Source organism: Amphiprion ocellaris, chromosome 22 (genome assembly GCF_022539595.1).
Source record: "Amphiprion ocellaris isolate individual 3 ecotype Okinawa chromosome 22, ASM2253959v1, whole genome shotgun sequence".
Classification (NCBI taxonomy): Eukaryota; Metazoa; Chordata; class Actinopteri; family Pomacentridae; genus Amphiprion; species Amphiprion ocellaris.
In genome coordinates this window covers 9,745,271-9,762,967 of record NC_072787.1, presented here as the reverse complement: position 1 = coordinate 9,762,967, position 17,697 = coordinate 9,745,271, and the positions used below count along the sequence as shown (strand labels likewise).

At 43.2% G+C, this 17,697-nt stretch overlaps 1 protein-coding gene across 3 annotated transcripts in view; it reads right to left on the bottom strand.

The window, feature by feature from the left end:
• The window catches only part of kcnh2b (potassium voltage-gated channel, subfamily H (eag-related), member 2b), a 359,465-nt gene that overhangs the window by 15,450 nt on the left and 326,318 nt on the right, over positions 1–17,697 (bottom strand). For all 3 annotated transcript variants that reach the window (XM_055007076.1, XM_055007075.1, XM_035955229.2), the window contains one exon: positions 8,217–8,416. In XM_055007076.1, coding sequence (XP_054863051.1) covers positions 8,217–8,416 — 200 coding nt within the window. The remainder of the gene's footprint in view (positions 1–8,216; positions 8,417–17,697) is intronic.

Genomic DNA, 17,697 nt, shown 5'->3' with positions numbered 1-17,697 from the left:
GCTCTGCTGCTATTGTTTTCTATAAATGTTTGCTGCCATGATGTATTATTGTGGCCTTTGCTTTGCTGCTGTGTAAACCCTCTGCTTACTTTATAATGCTGTACTTTAAATCTTTACAGCAAACAGCACTGTCTCTAAATATTGTATCTATTAATCATGTTTAGAGCTGGCATGTTTGTAGGAGAATGTAAAACCTTATAAATCGTTTTCACCTAAAAACATGCAGCAAAAGTGGCATCTCCTGCTTTCTTTCTCTGCATACAATAATCACTAATGTCCTCCAGTAGAGCAGGACAGAAAGTAGCAGCCTTAGTGTCTATCTCAATGTTCCGAGAGACAGAAGATCAACCGGGACTGTAAAAATGACCAGAGCAGGATAAACCCTTTGCTGTTCTTATGAGATATGTGCTTTTGGTGGTAACGCTGTTCTGTTTGTCATTTCACCGCATTGGTCTTGCTTGGCTCGCCTCAGAAACAGCTGGATGACCTGAAATCAACTGAAGTTAGATGATTAACTTTAGTAATCTCCTGACTTCTTATCCTGCTGTTAACAAGTTAAATGTCCCAGACAGGCAAAATCAACCTTCACTGCATTTTTATGGCTTAATAACTTGGAAAAATATGTAATATGGCAAATTACCATTAAAATGAACATGAAAGGGTGAATGAAAAGCAGCATGTGTTAGCCAGCAGTCATTTTAAACCCATCCCACACATGTTAAAACCAGTGACTGTGCTGGGAAAACATGTAAAAGGATCAATCTGTGAGAGGGTCAGAAGTCACATAAAGCTCTGGTCAGACAAGTCATCTTTGTGTTTTCTGCTGTTTTACTCTGTGCTGTCAATCATAGATGCAGAGACAGTCTCTTTCCTGAAGGGGGCATGGACAGCTCATTTAAACCAGAGCTAAAGAGAAGTTAAGTGGTATGTGACGTTTTGATCAAACACTGCAGTTAACAACTTCTATTACATACCTGTAAAAGTAATGACATTCCCATCAACACCAGCTGAAGTGTGTGTTTATTGCTAATTAACAACTGCTAGTATGCTGAGTTGCTGAATTAAGATGTCTAAATGCCAGTACTATATCACAGAGGCAGTAGCAAAGCTTTAGATCTTTAGGGCTCCACAGAGAAAAGGGATAAAACTGTCATTAATGATGCTACTCATGTTGCTGTATACTGGTCTGCTGGTCAGGTTTGAGCCACTGCTGGTAACACAGTTGAACAAAATTCACTGAAACATGGAGGAAGTTTTTGCTTCCACAATCTGCATAATGAGTGAAGTTTTTTTCCTTTATCAGTCATTCAGAACCTCCTGCCATGATGCATCCCAGCAGAATTCTGGGTCCTGAATGTTCCCTCCCCAGCAGCAGCTCTGAGCCTGTATTTAATCACAGGTCCGCTGTTATATTAACGGGTCAGGTTTGGATTTGATCTAGAGATAACTGGTTCAGGTTCAGGTTTGCACATTGGAGGCCTGCAGGAGACTCTAAAAGAAGAGAATATGACCTCGCTATGTGAACAAAAAGGATGAATCACTGTGTGGCGTAGATGATTCTATGGAAGACACAACTAACTACAACTACACATGACAAAGAGGATATTTTGATGCAGAGCTTTGCTAAATAATGTCTGTACATACACTATATTGCCAAAAGTATTCGCTCACCTACCTTGACTCACATATGAACGTAAGTGACATCCTATTCCTAATCCATAGGGTTCAATATGACGTCGGTCCACCCTTTGCAGCTGTAACAGCTTCAACTCTTCTGGAAAGGCTGTCCACAAGGTTTAGGAGTGTGCTTATGGGAATTTTTGACCATTCTTCCAGAAGCGCATTTGTGAGGTCACACACTGATGTTGGACGAGAAGGCCTGGCTCTCAGTCTCCGCTCTAATTCATCCCAAAGGTGTTCTATCGGGTTGAGGTCAGGACTCTGTGCAGGCCAGTCAAGTTCATCCACACTAGACTCTGTCATCCATGTCTTTATGGACCTTGCTTTGTGCACTGGTGCACAGTCATGTTGGAAGAGGAAGAGGCCAGCTCCAAACTGTTCCCACAAAGTTGGGAGCATGGAATTGTCCAAAATGTCTTGGTATGCTGAAGCATTCAGAGTTCCTTTCACTGGAACTAAGGGGCCAAGACCAGCTCCTGAAAAACAACCCCACACCATAATCCCTCCTCCACCAAACTTTACACTTGGCACAATGCAGTCTGACAAGTATGGTTCTCCTGGCAATCGCCAAACCCAGACTGGTCCATCAGATTGCCAGATGGAGAAGCGCCATTCGTCACTCTAGAGAACGCGTCTCCACTGCTCTAGAGTCCAGTGGCAGCGTGCTTTACACCACTGCATCCAACGCTTTGCATTGCACTTGGTGATGTATGGCTTGGATGCAGCTGCTCGGCCATGGAAACCCATTCCATGAAGCTCTCTGCTGAAGCACTGTTCTTGAGCTAATCTGAAGGCCACATGAAGAAGGTCTGTAGCGACTGACTCTGCAGAAAGTTGGCGACCTCTTGGCACTACGTGCCTCAGCATCCGCTGACCCCGCTCTGTCAGTTTACATGGCCTACCACTTCGTGGCTGAGTTGCTGTCGTTCCCACACACTTCCACTTTCTTATAATACAGCTGACAGTTGACTGTGGAATATTTAGGAGCGAGGAAATGTCACAACTGGATTTGTTGCACAGGTGGCATCGTGAGTGAGTTCCACGCTGGAATTCACTGAGCTCCTGAGAGCGACCCATTCTTTCACAAATGTTTGTAAAAGCAGTCTGCATGCCTAGGTGCTTGATTTTATACACCTGTGGCCATGGAAGTGATTGGAACACCTGATTGTGATTATTTGGATGGGTGAGCGAATACGTTTGGCAATATAGTGAACAGCTCTCTTAAAATTAATTGGAAAAACTCAGAACAATAATTACAGCCCCATTCTAGATAAAACATGCATAAAACATACTTATTGATTTGGGAGGCATCTGACTGTGTTTAAATGGGTTTAAATTTTACTTCCAAATTATACTGTGCCACCCAGCTAGCACAAACACAGCTTCAGCTGCTCCTCCATGCCCTGCTCAGTGCTAACCGGTGGTTTAAGGTCAGGACCCAACTAAACAAGTGATTTGCACTCAAAGTACATAAAAACAGCGTTTGCTCTATATAGTTTGAAAACTGGGCTCTTAGTCGTATCTAAAGACAGCAAAGGAACAAACTGTAGTGTAATATTTTTGGGTGCGATATACTAAAGGTAAAAGATGATATAATTATAGCAAATGCTGTTAAACTGAGGAATAGAGTTAAGACGTGTATAAATTAAATAATGAAGTTTGTAGTAATGACTGTTGGTGTGATGATATTGTGTGTCTGTGGAGGACACACACACACACACACACACACACACACACACACACACACACACACACAGAAGATCACAAAGTATAATATTTAACTTTGGTGTGAAGATACATGCTTTGTAGAAAATGATATATGGATAACTCAAAACATAACGGTGTAAACTTAAAGCAATATATTTTTAATAAAGGTGTATCAGAAATAAAACAATACATGAAGGTGTAATATGCATGAAATCTGCCACAGAATAATAGAGATGAGTGTAGAGGAGACAAGGGCAGCGTCTGAACATGTTCTCTGTAAACCATGACCTAATGATAACCTGATCAAGGATCAAGGAATCTTTTATTGTCCCCGTAGGGCAAATCACTACAGTCAGCAGAACAAGAGTCACAACAATCGTTGGGAGGGAGTGATCTAGGGGTGAAATATGATAACCTGATGCCAAGATCTGACCAATAGATTCAGAAAAGTATAATGGTGCCAGAACTGTCCCTCCTATGATACGCCCTATAGGAAAAATTACCAACTCTCACAGCATAAAGACGATGCACAGCTCAGTATGTCAGGTTTTTCTTGTGGTGTTATTACTGGTAAGAACTGCTCCTGGGTTTTCGTCGACAAAAAATCCTGCTGCTTCTGAATGCTGACTTCTCCTGGTGATGTTTTTGAAGATCTTTAACATTTGAACATGGTCAAGTCTTAGACTCTGGCCCATGATTTGTAACTCAGATTATACTTCATCATTCATAAAAAATTGCAACAGTAATATAAAAACTACTGTTGGGATGGATGGTGGATGGATAACTACCCCTATCCGTGCTTCTTCTATCTCAGAAGTCTGTCCAATTCTACACCAAAAAAAAAGCACTTAACTCACGTTTCCTAAGCCAGTATAACCATGAGACCAAATCTTAAGTTCAGGTGAGAAGGTCTTACTAAGTACACCATAACATTTTAATCTGATATTTCTCTAAATGTCTTTGCTTGTCACAGCCACAGCTTAAGGCTGTAGGCTGTGGTAGTGCTTCCTCCTCCGGCCCTGCTCTCTCTCTCTCCTAGGTGTGTGTGGTGAAGCTGGCGGCAGGTGTGGCGTATTTTAATCAGTGGACGAGCTGCAGGTGGGAGCTGCGTGACTGGTCTCTGGGCGTCTCCATAAAAGCAGACTGCACCCGTTATTCAAAGCTGGACCGTCGTCTAATCTCCAGTCAGCACGGGGAGTAGAACTTTCTTTGCCACCAGCCTAGAATTTCCAGTAGTTCTGTTTTCTGTGTTTAGTAGCTGATTCCTGCCTGCTGAGTTGCCTGGGTTCCTTTGTCTGCTGGTTTTCCACCCTGCCATGGATTCTGCTTTCTTCTCCGGAGGTTCACCACCTGTCGCCAGCTTAACCTGGGAACATCAACTTACACCTGGAAAGTGGACCATCTCCGGAAACATCTGCCACGACCGGGTTCAACAGACACCAACTTACCAAGCACATGGCGAACACCTGGAGGGAGAGTTCTGGATGAAGTCAAACCAAAAGGAATGTTTCTCAGCTCATCAGCTAAGTTTCCAAGCCCTAGTATCGCCAGACTATTTGTATTGTTAATACGTCAAATTTAATAATTAGTGTTCCGTATTAAACTTAATGTATTTTATGCTTTGATAGGATAGCTTTAGTCTGGGGTTTCAGCTCGTAATTACTGGTCGTCTGGGCTGGGTTAGTTTGGTATTTTCTGTTGTTTCCCTACCTTGGTGTTAACATACGTGGCTTAACCTTAGTTTTAGTTTTCCATGTTCATGTAGTTATTCCTCCGTACCACTAGATGGGTTTTGCTTTTTAGTTCTGTAGTAGTGCAGTTCTTCTGTGTAGAGTTTCTTGTTGTGAATAAAAGCATTATTAAAACGTTTACGCTGGTATTTCATTTCCTGCTCTTGAGCCATTTTGAACCTGCCGTAACATTGCTTCCACCAACTAGAGCAAATCGGAGCGCCACTTTATGCCGTGGCTCTGCTTCTGCAGGCAAAGTCAATAATGTCATAGTCTGCAAGGAAAAATGATTTTTCATTTTGTGTTATTGATCTCTGCCGGCAGGAGTTTCACATCTTCACACAGGTCTCCAGCGAAAGAGTAATCTCAGAATTCAGGGCTTGACTTGTCTACAAGCAGAAGATGCAACTGATGTCTTTCTCCTTGCTCACAAAAATCACAACCTTCCTGAGCTTACATTTGCTCATCAGAGCTGCATTGTTCTTCTCTCTGGTCTTTGTGATTGAATCAGTGGTGAAGACAAACAGACAAGGTGTTCTCCACCCAATCATAATGAAGTCAGTAAACTTCTCTAATCCACACTTTACTGAGAGTTTAGGAGAGCAGTGTAATGGGGGAAGAGGAGGGGGCTGAAACTGGAAAACTAGTTCCCACGGATTAGTTTCCTCTCTACTTCAATGGCTCACTTATTACTCTGAAACAAAACAGGATTTCACTGAAGGAATATTGTATTTGCACCCAAACAGAGTTCGTTTGTGTACCGCTTCACGGACAATAACTAGAAAAGCACTCGCAGAGCGCAGTACTCCGCCAAGGCTGTTTAGTTGTAGTATCATTTCTCACGGATGAACTCTTTAATTAAAAAATGACCTTGCGCTGAGCACACGTATGTGTTATGTATGAATACCAAATTGTGTGTAAATTGCTCTTAAAGTCTGTTGATCAGTTAATCTCTTTGGGCAAACCTTTGTTTTACCACTGTTAAAATAATTGTTCCTTCCGTGCCTTTATTTTGAAGATGTATTTTTAATGTGGCGGGCTTTTATTTTGTGACCATTCCAGCAGCACAGGAAGTGATTCTCTAAGAAGCGGATTCTTGACATGACGACGCTGCCGAAAATTCAAATAAAGATGAAAGACAACGGTTACGTGCTGTTGCTGTCTAGCAAACGATTTGTCTAAACTTAGAAGCACCTAGCTGGAATGGGGACAAGCTCTTATGGTGAAGGACAGGTGAATTTGTGTTCAAAATAAGGCTGATGGCTGAACTAAACGTGTCTGGCTGGGGTTTGCTACATTGCGTGACCTAAATATGTAGCGGACAGCAGGAATTGATGGGACTCAAATAGCCCACAGTTTAATCATTTGTTCCTTGTATGATTTCCAACTGATAAATCACAGTAAATTTGTAGTAGGATCGCAATCATGTGATCGTCAGCAGGTAACTGACACAGTGTTCACATCGTGGTTACAGTGACACCGTGCCGGATGCTATATCTCCCAGTGGGAAATCTTTAACAAAGCTTTAGATCCAGACTATAAGCCGCATTACTGTCAAAATCTAATCACTTGGTCCTTGTGTCATTTCTGACCTCCTCTGAAAATTTCATCCAAATCTGTGTCTCCATTTTTCAGTAATGTTTCACACAAACAGACAGATTCACAGACAAATGTAAGCCGATCGTCACATAACACCGCCCATTCCTTGGCGGAGTAATAAGCTGTTGATTATGCTCTGACTGGTAGAATTTGGATGCTTTTTTTGAAGTTAGGAGCAGATATGTTTATAATAAAGTGTATTTTTTTGAGCTGAGGCCAAAACGGGGATTAAATATCAATAAACCTCAATCAGGTTGTATTTACTGCACATATGACCTTAAAATCACACCTATACAGCTTTACACACCTATAGTTACTCTGCCAAGGAACGCGGTGGAGTTAGGCGACGATTGGCGTTGGTCTGTCTGTTAGCAACATTACTCAAAAACGCACAATCGGATTTGGATGAATTTTTCAGGGAAGGTCAGAAATGACACATGGACCAAGTGATTAGATTTTGGCAGTGATGCAGCTTATAGTCTGGATCCGCGGATTTGTTTAAAGATTTCTGTATCATTGTGAGATAGCGACACAGCATCACTGTAACCATGACAGCAAGTGAACACTACGTCAGCTGCCTGCTGACGATCACATGATTGTGATCCTACTACAAATCCACTGCTGAGGACTTATCGGGACCTGTCCGTCAGAAATCATACAACAACTGAGGAGCCTTGAAGGAGTACTGCTCTCTGAGGGCTTTTCTTGTTCCAGATTTTTTGCTCATATGTACTGCACATGTCATATATTATGTTATTAATAACAATAAAGATGACCGGCTCTTACTCAAGCACTAAATGAAGTGCTTGTTTCAGCAGCTCTCCAGTGTTTGAGGTTCATGATTCCAGCTGTATGTGAGTGTTTGACTACATGCATGTCGCATCTGAGTCAGAGCACTCATAGCACTGGTACAAAGAAACAGAAGATGTGACTTTGAGTGTGTTTAAAGAGCCCCGTCCTGTATGCTGTGACTCAGAGTTCATGCTGAGGTCAGCTGTACATAACAGGCATGTAGAAAGCTCTGCATGGCGTGTCCATTGACAGGTGTGACTCACTGGCCTGTGGGTGTCTGATTGCTTTCAAACAAACTCTCAACACATTTAAATCAGTCTCTCGTAACTCATGCATGTTTTGTGCCTGTGCTTTAATAGTGTGCAGATAACCATGTCTGTTAATTCTGTGGACATGTGAGAAAGAGCAGGTGAGCGTTCATGCATGTGGACAAACCCACAGAGGTCCATGCATGTTGCAAATAGTTTTGTATTTGCACATGTCTGAGTGTGTGTGTGATAATAGTTCTGATACTCACATCATTCCTATTTTCTCTGATGGTGTCGGACCATGCATGCTGAGACTGAGAAGTCTTCCAATCATCCTATTAACGTACAACGCAGGCTCAAAACAGTCCTCTAGCCTTTGTGTGTGCACACACTCAATCATTGACATCAACAGACTACGTGCACGCACACACAATTTGGGTGCACAAGGGTCAGTACTCACAGCGTTCATGTCAATGCCGTTGGTGTAGGACCAGGCATGCTGGAAGTACTCCTCCAGCCGCTGCCTGAGAGGGTTTGGGATCTGGTGGAAGCGGATGAACTCTCTGACTCTCAGCATCTGGGTGTGGTACCGGGCCGTCCCTGAGTAGAGCCGCTGGATGATGGCTGACACGTTCCCAAAGATACTAGCATACATCAGGGCTGGAGGTGGGAGGAGTCGAAAGTTATAAACAGGAAAAAGATTTAGCAAATAAAGGAGTGAGTGCAAATACGAAAACAGACAGTATAGACACACAGAGGTATTCATACACTAATATGACCTGACACATCTGTGAGCGATTGTTTCTCTGTCTGAAAATACTCATAGTTTTAACCTTGACACCCTTTAGTGGTGAGTGGAGAAGAGTTGAAGGCAAGCTTAAGACCTTAGAAGAAAGAAGTGAGAGAGAGGGAGCTGATGGCACAGTAACGGTGAATAACTGAGCTACATTAGGATTTATAACAGGTGTAGTACTGAAACGATGACATGACATTTGCCCCTACAGATAAATACATGTCTGTTTGTAGTAATATGCAGTATTCCTTTTCAGGCATCTGACTGTTGGCTTCATGTCCTTACACCCCGGTTACTTTTCTGTAAAAGTTCTGACGGCAATCTTACGAGCTCCGACTTAATAACATTTCTGTGTCACGTCCAACACTCATAAGTCTGCTGCAGTCACATTAGACACCAGGTACCTACAGGGGATGGACTAGTTCCATTCAGCGGTTTGGGGAAGGGCGTGTCCACATTTCAGTACCAATATTGTTTTAAAAACATCAAGGAGAAAAAAAGGTGTATCATGCCAAAATCACAAAACAGTTCCAATTCACCTTGCTCCACAGTTTCATATCTGTTAGCTGAAATCCCCATAAGAAAATAAATTTAGTGCATTAAGATAAATGGTAAATCTGTAAATGATGAGATTAATGAAACTTGTCCATAAGAAATGTAAGAAATAAACAAAACAGGATTGATCAGCGTCCCTGTTCATGAGATCATAAATACACCAGGCTGTTACTTTGGACAGTTTGATAGATTTGCTGTTAGTTTAGAATTTGTCTTTTGTATATTAGTGATGTTTATTAACTGATGGGCTGTCCAGTCTGTCGTACTCCGTCACTGTGCTGGACATGACTGAATGAAGCTGAGAGCAACATTAACATCAACATAAACTGTCTAAATGATGGTGCTGTCATTATAACAGACAGATGAAGCAGTAACGTTACATATTCCTTGTCTGTACAGGGCTTCAGAGATTACAGTCTGGATAAGTAACACTTAGAGTTATGGACTACCTCTGACAGTCTGCACGGCACTAAATTAGCTTTGGCTGAACTTTACAAAACATTTTTGGCAGAACAAGGGTGACAGATTTCGCCTGACATTTGTTAAATTAAAAAGGGAAGAGATCTCCTCAGAGCCAGCATGGACTGAACCAGTAACTCTTTAAGATAGACTTTAAAAAGTGACATTGGCATTGACATTGGTGTTACAGCATTGTATATACAGCAGAAAGTTTGAAAGTCAGACTTCAAGTTAACAACAAACAATGTGGAGTCCCACAACAGCCAGATAACAGCAGCATAATTACACATTCATTTAGACTTTCTCTGGTTCTACAGGACTTAAACAGCATATTTGGACCAACTGTAGACTTTGATCTGAAGTGAATTTTACTAAATATGGGAAAATAGTTCTTACATGACTCTTGTGTGCATTGAAACAAGAGGTTTAGTACAAGGACAATCCTGTGGAGAGGAGGATACATCAGAGGTTTGACTGATCTGAAGGGTTTTGTGTTTTGTGTCGTATCCTTCATGAGCCTCACTGTTTTGTCGTGTTGTCATGTTGGATCCTGCTAACCTCTCAGTCTCTGTCAGCTCCCATCACTGTCTCCATCAGCCAATGAAAATGCTGTGTGTGAATGTGGATTTGTATGTTAGCACTTGAGTGTCACAAGGGACACAACAGATCTGTGATTCCAGCTGAATGCGTTTTACAGCTCATTGTGGTTTTATTCTGTGGTTTTAAGCAACACATGATTGTGCTTAATTTTACAATTCCTGTGTGTTTTAGTAAGTAAGTAAGTGCCAACTGCCTGGAGGAGGAAAAATAAAAACCAAAACCAAAATTGAATAATGCAACTTTTTGATGTGATTCTTGTTCTAGTGTAGCTATACAGAAATGCATATATATATATATATAGCCATTATGTTGGATAGTAGGCCATTCTATTTCATTTAGTATATACTTTAAGGTCTAATGTAGTAAATTATCAACAGTAACCATCTAGGGGATAGATTCTGATCACTGTTTGGACAAACAAGTTCTTTAAAATGTCATTTCCATTAGTCATCCTATGATTAGTGAAGCATAGGGCTCCTCATGTAATTACTCTGCAGGGGTTAAAAGCATGAGACAGGAGATTAGTCTGTGTTGATGTTTCTTATTGAAGTATCTGGTCTGGTGTGGGTTCTGGTGGTTGTTGACCATAGAGTGAACTTTTAACTAACAGATGGTAGTAAGAACTGAGAATGTGTTTTCAGGCTCCAGAAATCCTATGCTGTGTTGACTTTGGGGTCCACTGTTAACCTATAGCTGATTTGTGACCCTTAGGAATGCACAGAAGGGGACTCTTGTCTGAGGAGTTGTCACTCTTTAGTGGGGTTGTAAACCAGATGCTGTAATTCTATACGTTGCTAGAAGGTATAAAAACTGACCGTTGGTCTTTGTTCGAGGAGGATCATTGGGTGACATCCTTCCAGACAGCTCCTGTCTGTACGATACTGTTCTTTCTTTTAATAAAGTTCTTATTAAGAAAGTCAGTGTCAACGGGCGTTTCTTCTCCACCTGAACATCACGGACATCAGAGAAACAACGACATTATACAGCCTTTCTCTGGTCATTTTAAACCCCTAAAAGTCATCTCTGTGTATCAGAGACACGGTGACATCCCTTTCTGTCTGAAACTGGCTTAGATGTTAAAAAATAAAATGACACTGAGTCCCACTCTGCAAAAGACAGGTTTAGTTCCTTAGCTTCTACATTACATTTGAAGAAAGCTCAGCCGTGGTGTTGGTTCATTATTTCAACTAGAAAAGCACTCAGTCTTCCTCCAAGGCTGCTCATTCCCCCATATGTCAGAAATGCAGCATTTATTTATTAGTTATTGATGATCAGAAATCAGGACAACATAGAATGTGTCCATTTAATGTAGATCTACCCACAAACAAAATGACGTTGCGCTGACCACAGGCGTGCGTTATGCATGCGTACGTTATATACGGATACCGAATCGCGTGACCTAAATATGTAGTGAGTGGCAGGAATTGATGGGACTCAGAAGCACCCCCACAATTTAATCAATTGTTCCTTGCGTTCTGCCCCCAGTGAAACTGTTTAATTCATGTGTTTTATTAAAAGGTTTAAAAATATGTTCTTAATAAGTTAGTCATAAAACATCATTTCATGTGTGAGATTTGAAGCTACAAAGGTTAAAAGTAATCAATTTATACGTTTGTATTGCCTGCAGTCATTTCAAGGTATTTTATTTTGAAGCCATTCACCGAAGTTGTGTGTAACAGGAAGTCCGGCCTAGCTACTCAGTAACAACCATCGGGTAACAACGTACTGAAGCCTCCTCACGCTCACAAATGCACCATACTGCTCATGTCCTGCTGTAATCATTTTTTCTTCCCATCGAAAGCAATGGCTGTAAGTGTATCCTGCGTTTAAAGACTGGTTTGAGTGTGTTCTTAGCTTGTATAGAGATCGTTTTGTATCTATTTTCTCTGCTAGTAGCATTAGCATAGCAATGGCGGCGCTTACGACGTTATTAGCATTTCAATAGATCGCCAGTATGTGTCAATGACCTCCGTATGAGGCTGAGCCTTTCTGTAGGCCTTTATTTGTTATACCAAGGCGCTAATATAAGTTTATTTATGTTTGTTTTCAGTTTTCACTCGTCTTTTCTACGAGTCAACATTGTAATGAATAAAAGGAGCAAGACGCTCAAGCTACCTGGCTCATGAAACGAGTTTGGCTTGCTGTTAATCTACGTTCACGTACACCTTGTATCCAACACGTAGTGATAGCAGTACAGTGAAAAAGCCATACCAGCAGTTGGTGAAGGATAAATCTCACAGCACAATGTTGGACAACTCTCAAGAGGAGATAGCAGAGGAACAGGCTACCTCAGAAGTCAAAGTGTCATCCAAAGCTAGTGCCAGCTCCAAAGGCTCTACCATCAAGTCTTCAAAGTCCAGCGTATTGGAAGCAGCCATTTTAGCACGTGCATCTGCAGACGCCACAAATGTTAAAGCCTCATACAGCAAGAAACAATTAGAAATCAAAAAACAACAAGCAAAGCTAGAACTGGAAAAGGCAACACTAGAGGCAGATTTGGAGATACTGGAGATGGAAAAAGAAGCAGCAGCTGCTACAGCTAAAGCAGAAGTCCTAGAAGCTGCTGCCGCAGCAGAACAGGTTGAAGGAAAAAGCGTAAAAAGTGGAGTCCCACCACAAGTCATCAAGCAGAGAACTATGGAATATGTGCAACATCAATCGCAGCTAAAGTCACGGGTGCAAGACAAAGCATCTCAAGAGCTCTCAGTGAAGGCACAAGCATTTACTCCAAAGAAATACGAACAGTATCCCTCTCCTCCAACACTCAAGAAAATGTATGTAAAAAATGAAACTCCCTTCATAGAAAACTATGTCAAACCAAACAGTTGCTATGCTTCCCACAATAGTGACCCGCCCATGGCAGACTTTGCTAGATTTCTCGCCCGCAGAGAGCTTATCACAACAGGGCTCTTTAAGTTTGACGACACCCCTGAAAACTTTAGGGCATGGCGTTCTTCTTTCTTAAGTGCAACTGCAGATGTCGATCTCACATACAGCCAAGAGTTAGACCTCCTTGTCAAGTGGCTTGGTAAAGAGTCCTCTGAGCATGTTAAGAGAATCAGAGCCGTCTATTCAACTAATCCCAAAGCCGCTCTCCAGTTGTCATGGGACAGACTGGACGAATGTTACGCTACGCCAGAGGTGGTCGAAAACGCCTTTATTCAAAAGACTAGACAATTTCCCTCGCCTTACAAACAGAGACAATGTAAAGCTCAGGGAGCTTGGAGATTTGCTCTTAGAACTGCAGGTCGCCAAAGACGAAGCTTATCTCCCAGGCCTTGCCTACCTCGACACACCCCGTGGTGTTAAGCCCATAGCCGAAAAGTTGCCGACAAGCCTACAAGACAAATGGCTGCACATAGGCTCAAAATACAAACAAAAATATGACGTGTCCTTCCCTCCCTTCTCATATTTTGTCAGGTTCATCCAAGACGAAGCAAAAGCTAGAAACGACCCTAGTTTTGTGACATGCAGTAGTCACTCTTTCGTCAAAGGTGAGAAAACACAATTCAAACAGACTAGTCACAAAACACCTCTAACTGTAAACAAAACAGAGGTCAACAATACTCCTCCAGCTAGTCCTACAGAGGACGATCAGACACGGTACTGCCCGGTCCACAAGAAAACACATCCTCTTGCAAAATGTAGAGCTTTCCGGACCAAACCACTACAAGAAAGGCGAAATATTCTCAAGGAACATAAACGATGTTTTCGCTGCTGCTCACCCACACACTCAGTAAAGGATTGTGACGTGAAACTCAAATGTGAGGAGTGTCAAAGTGAAAAACATTGCACTGCTATGCATCAGGACACAAGTCAGCAACCCCAGCCAGTAAACACACCTGAACCAGAGCCTCAGCCCCAAGACGACACACCACCTGAGGTAACGTCACGGTGCACTGAGATTTGCAGTGAAGGCTGTCCTCCACGTTCTTGCTCAAAAGTATGTCTTGTTCGAGTTTTCCCTAAAGGCCAACCACAGCGCTCTGTCAAGATGTATGTGGTCCTTGATGACCAGAGTAACAGCTCGCTGGCCCGTCCCGAATTCTTTGATACATTTGGGATCAAAGGTAGCCCTCTGACATACCATATGAGAACGTGTGCTGGTCTAACTGAAATGCTTGGCAGGAAGGCAACAGGGTTTCAAATCGAGGCGCTAAGTGGAGGCCCACGCATCGACCTCCCTCCTCTCATCGAATGTGACGAGATAGTCTTCAACAGAAATGAAATACCTACGCCTGAAGTCGCACTTGCTCATGCTCACTTGAAACACCTCGCTCCTCTCATTCCCAAGTATGATCCAGACGCTCAGATTGCAGTTTTGCTGGGCAGAGACATTATACAAGTCCACAAGGCACGGCAACAAGTTAACGGACCCCACAGTGCACCCTTTGCTCAGCGCCTGGACTTAGGCTGGGTAATAGTGGGTGAAGTGTGCCTCAATGCTCATAAGCCAACTGTCAATGTCTACAAAACCCACATGCTTTGCAATGGTCGTCCATCGCTCCTCACCCCTGTCCTAACAGCATCAACGTCAAAGAGTTACCATGCTACGGCGGGGAGCGCAAAAATAACCTCTGTAAACGCAACTCAAAACCCCACATGACAGAACAAGGACTTGGGGACAAAGTTTTTGAACGCACAGAGAATGATAACAAATGTGCAATGTCTTTTGAGGATGAGACTTTTCTTAAGATAATGGAGAAAGAGGTTCACCAAGATGAAAATAAGAACTGGATCGCTCCTCTACCTTTTAAGTCCCCTCGCTTGCCTCTTCCTAATAACCGAGACCAGGCTCTTTCAAGACTCAGCTCATTAAGACGCAACTTAATCAAAAATCCTCAAATGAAAGAACAGTTCTCAGAGTTTATGGACAAGCTTTTCGAGAACAATCATGCAGAGATTGCTCCACTCATCAATGACGACACTGAGTGCTGGTACCTGCCCATTTTCGGGGTATATCATCCTCAGAAGCCAGGCCAAATACGTGCAGTCTTCGACTCAAGTGCCGAGCAATTCGGTGTGTCACTCAACTCAGTACTGTTAACGGGCCCGGATCTCAATAACACCCTCCTCGGTGTGCTCATACGATTCAGAAAGGAGCTCATTGCGATCACTACGGATATTCAGCAAATGTTTTATGCATTCCTCGTCAGGCCAGAACACAGAGACTATTTAAGGTTCTTATGGCACAAGGACAACGACCTGTCAAAGGAGGTACAAGAATATCGCATGCGGGTGCACGTTTTTGGAAATAGCCCGTCGCCGGCGGTGGCTATCTATTGCCTGCGAAGAGCCATTCAGAACGGCGAGTCGAAGTTTGGAGCGGACACAAGGCGTTTTGTCGAGAGACACTTTTACGTAGATGACGGGTTGATATCCCTTCCCAGTGAGTCTGCAGCCATAGATCTTCTCAAGCGCACATGTTCATCCTTGGCCGAATCCAATGTCAAACTTCACAAAATCGCGTCAAACAGTGTCTCAGTCATACAAGCCTTCAAGCCAGAGGACCTGGCCAGCGGTATAAAAGACATGAGTCTCGGCGATGACACCCTACCAGCACAGCGGAGCCTGGGGCTATGCTGGGACATAAACACAGACTCTTTTACATTCAAAGTAGCTGTTAATGACAAACCCTACACCCGCCGCGGGGTCCTCTCAATAATTAACAGTATCTTCGATCCCTTGGGACTAGCAGCACCAGTGACAATCAAAGGTAGACTCCTATTACGTGAGCTGTCAAACGGAGTCCAAGATTGGGACTTACCTCTCCCTCAAGACAAAATGGACGCATGGGAAACATGGAGAATATCCCTCCAAGATCTAAGCGGTCTCAAAGTGCCACGGTGCTACGTTCAAGCTTCCCTCTCCAATGCCAGATATACTGAACTGTGTATCTTTTCTGATGCCTCAAGCTGGGCTATCGCTGCTGTGGCATACTTAAAAACAGTTAATGAAGAAGGACAATGTGAAGTAGGATTCGTGCTTGGAAAAGCAAAACTTTCGCCACAACCAGAGCCTACAATACCTCGCCTTGAACTCTGCGGAGCAGTTCTAGCGGTTGAGGTCGCAGAGCTCATTATTGACGAACTCGATCACAAACCAAACGCTGTCAAATTCTACTGTGATAGCAAAGTGGTCCTAGGGTACATTTGCAATGATACCAAGCGCTTCTATGTATATGTGCATAACCGTGTTCATCGTATACGTCAGTCCACATCTCCAGAACAGTGGCACTATGTCACATCAGAGCAAAATCCAGCCGATCTTGCCACCAGGTCAATACCTGCATCGCAGCTCATGGACACTATGTGGTTTAAGGGACCAGAGTTCCTCTACAAACTACCAAGGTCCGAGACACATGAATCCTTTGAGTTAATTGAGCCTGAAGTAGACGCTGAGATCAGACAAGTCGCTACATTTGCAGCGTACATTCAAGGAAATGGACTCTCACCCGAACGCTTCCAACGCTTCTCAAACTGGAACTCACTGGTACGTGCAATTGCATTCCTAATTCACCAAGCTCGTTCTCACTCATGCAACTCTTCGAATCACTCATGCAAAGGCTGGCATCGGTGTAGCAAGCCACGCACTCCAGGGGAGCTGGACACCGCCAGTAACCTCATTCTTCAGTCGGTTCAAAGAAACTCTTTTCCTGACGAGTATACTGCTCTCAAAGACAATCAAACAGTCCACAACTCAAGTCCGATCGTAGCTCTTGACCCCTTCATCAGTGAGGGACTCATCAAAGTTGGCGGTCGCCTCAAACGTGCATCAATGAACGCACCATCTAAGAATCCAATCATTCTCCCAAACAAGCATCACATCGCTACACTGCTTGTCCGTCACCACCACGCAAAGGTCATGCATCAGGGCAGGCAGTTCACAGAAAGTGTGATTAGACAAGCTGGATTCTGGATCATAGGTTGCAAAAGACTGGTCTCTTCCATCATCCACCATTGCGTAATGTGCAGAAAACTAAGGGGGAAACTGGAGACTCAGAAAATGGCAGATCTCCCACTCGAGAGACTTGAAACCTGCTCTCCATTCTCATATGTCGGGTTGGACATATTCGGCCCATGGTCAGTGGTCACTCGGCGTACTCGAGGCGGAGCAGCACAAAGCAAAAGGTGGGCAATACTTTTTACGTGTATGACCACAAGAGGTGTACACATCGATGTCATTGAATCTATGGACACTTGCAGCTGCATAAATGCAATACGCAGATTTTTCGCAATAAGAGGCCCAGTAAAGCAAATGCGATCCGACAGAGGCACCAACTTTATCGCAGCTAGTGTGGAACTAGGCATGACACGACCGAACAAGAACCCTCCAAACATTGCCAACTATCTCCATGACAACGGCTGCACTTGGGAATTCAATCCCCCACACGCCTCACGCATGGGGGGTGTCTGGGAAAGGATGATTGGAGTAACCCGCAGAATATTGGACTCTATGCTCCTGCAAAACAAGCACACTCGTCTAACACATGACGTGCTTTGTACACTAATGGCTGAGGTTTCGTCCATAATCA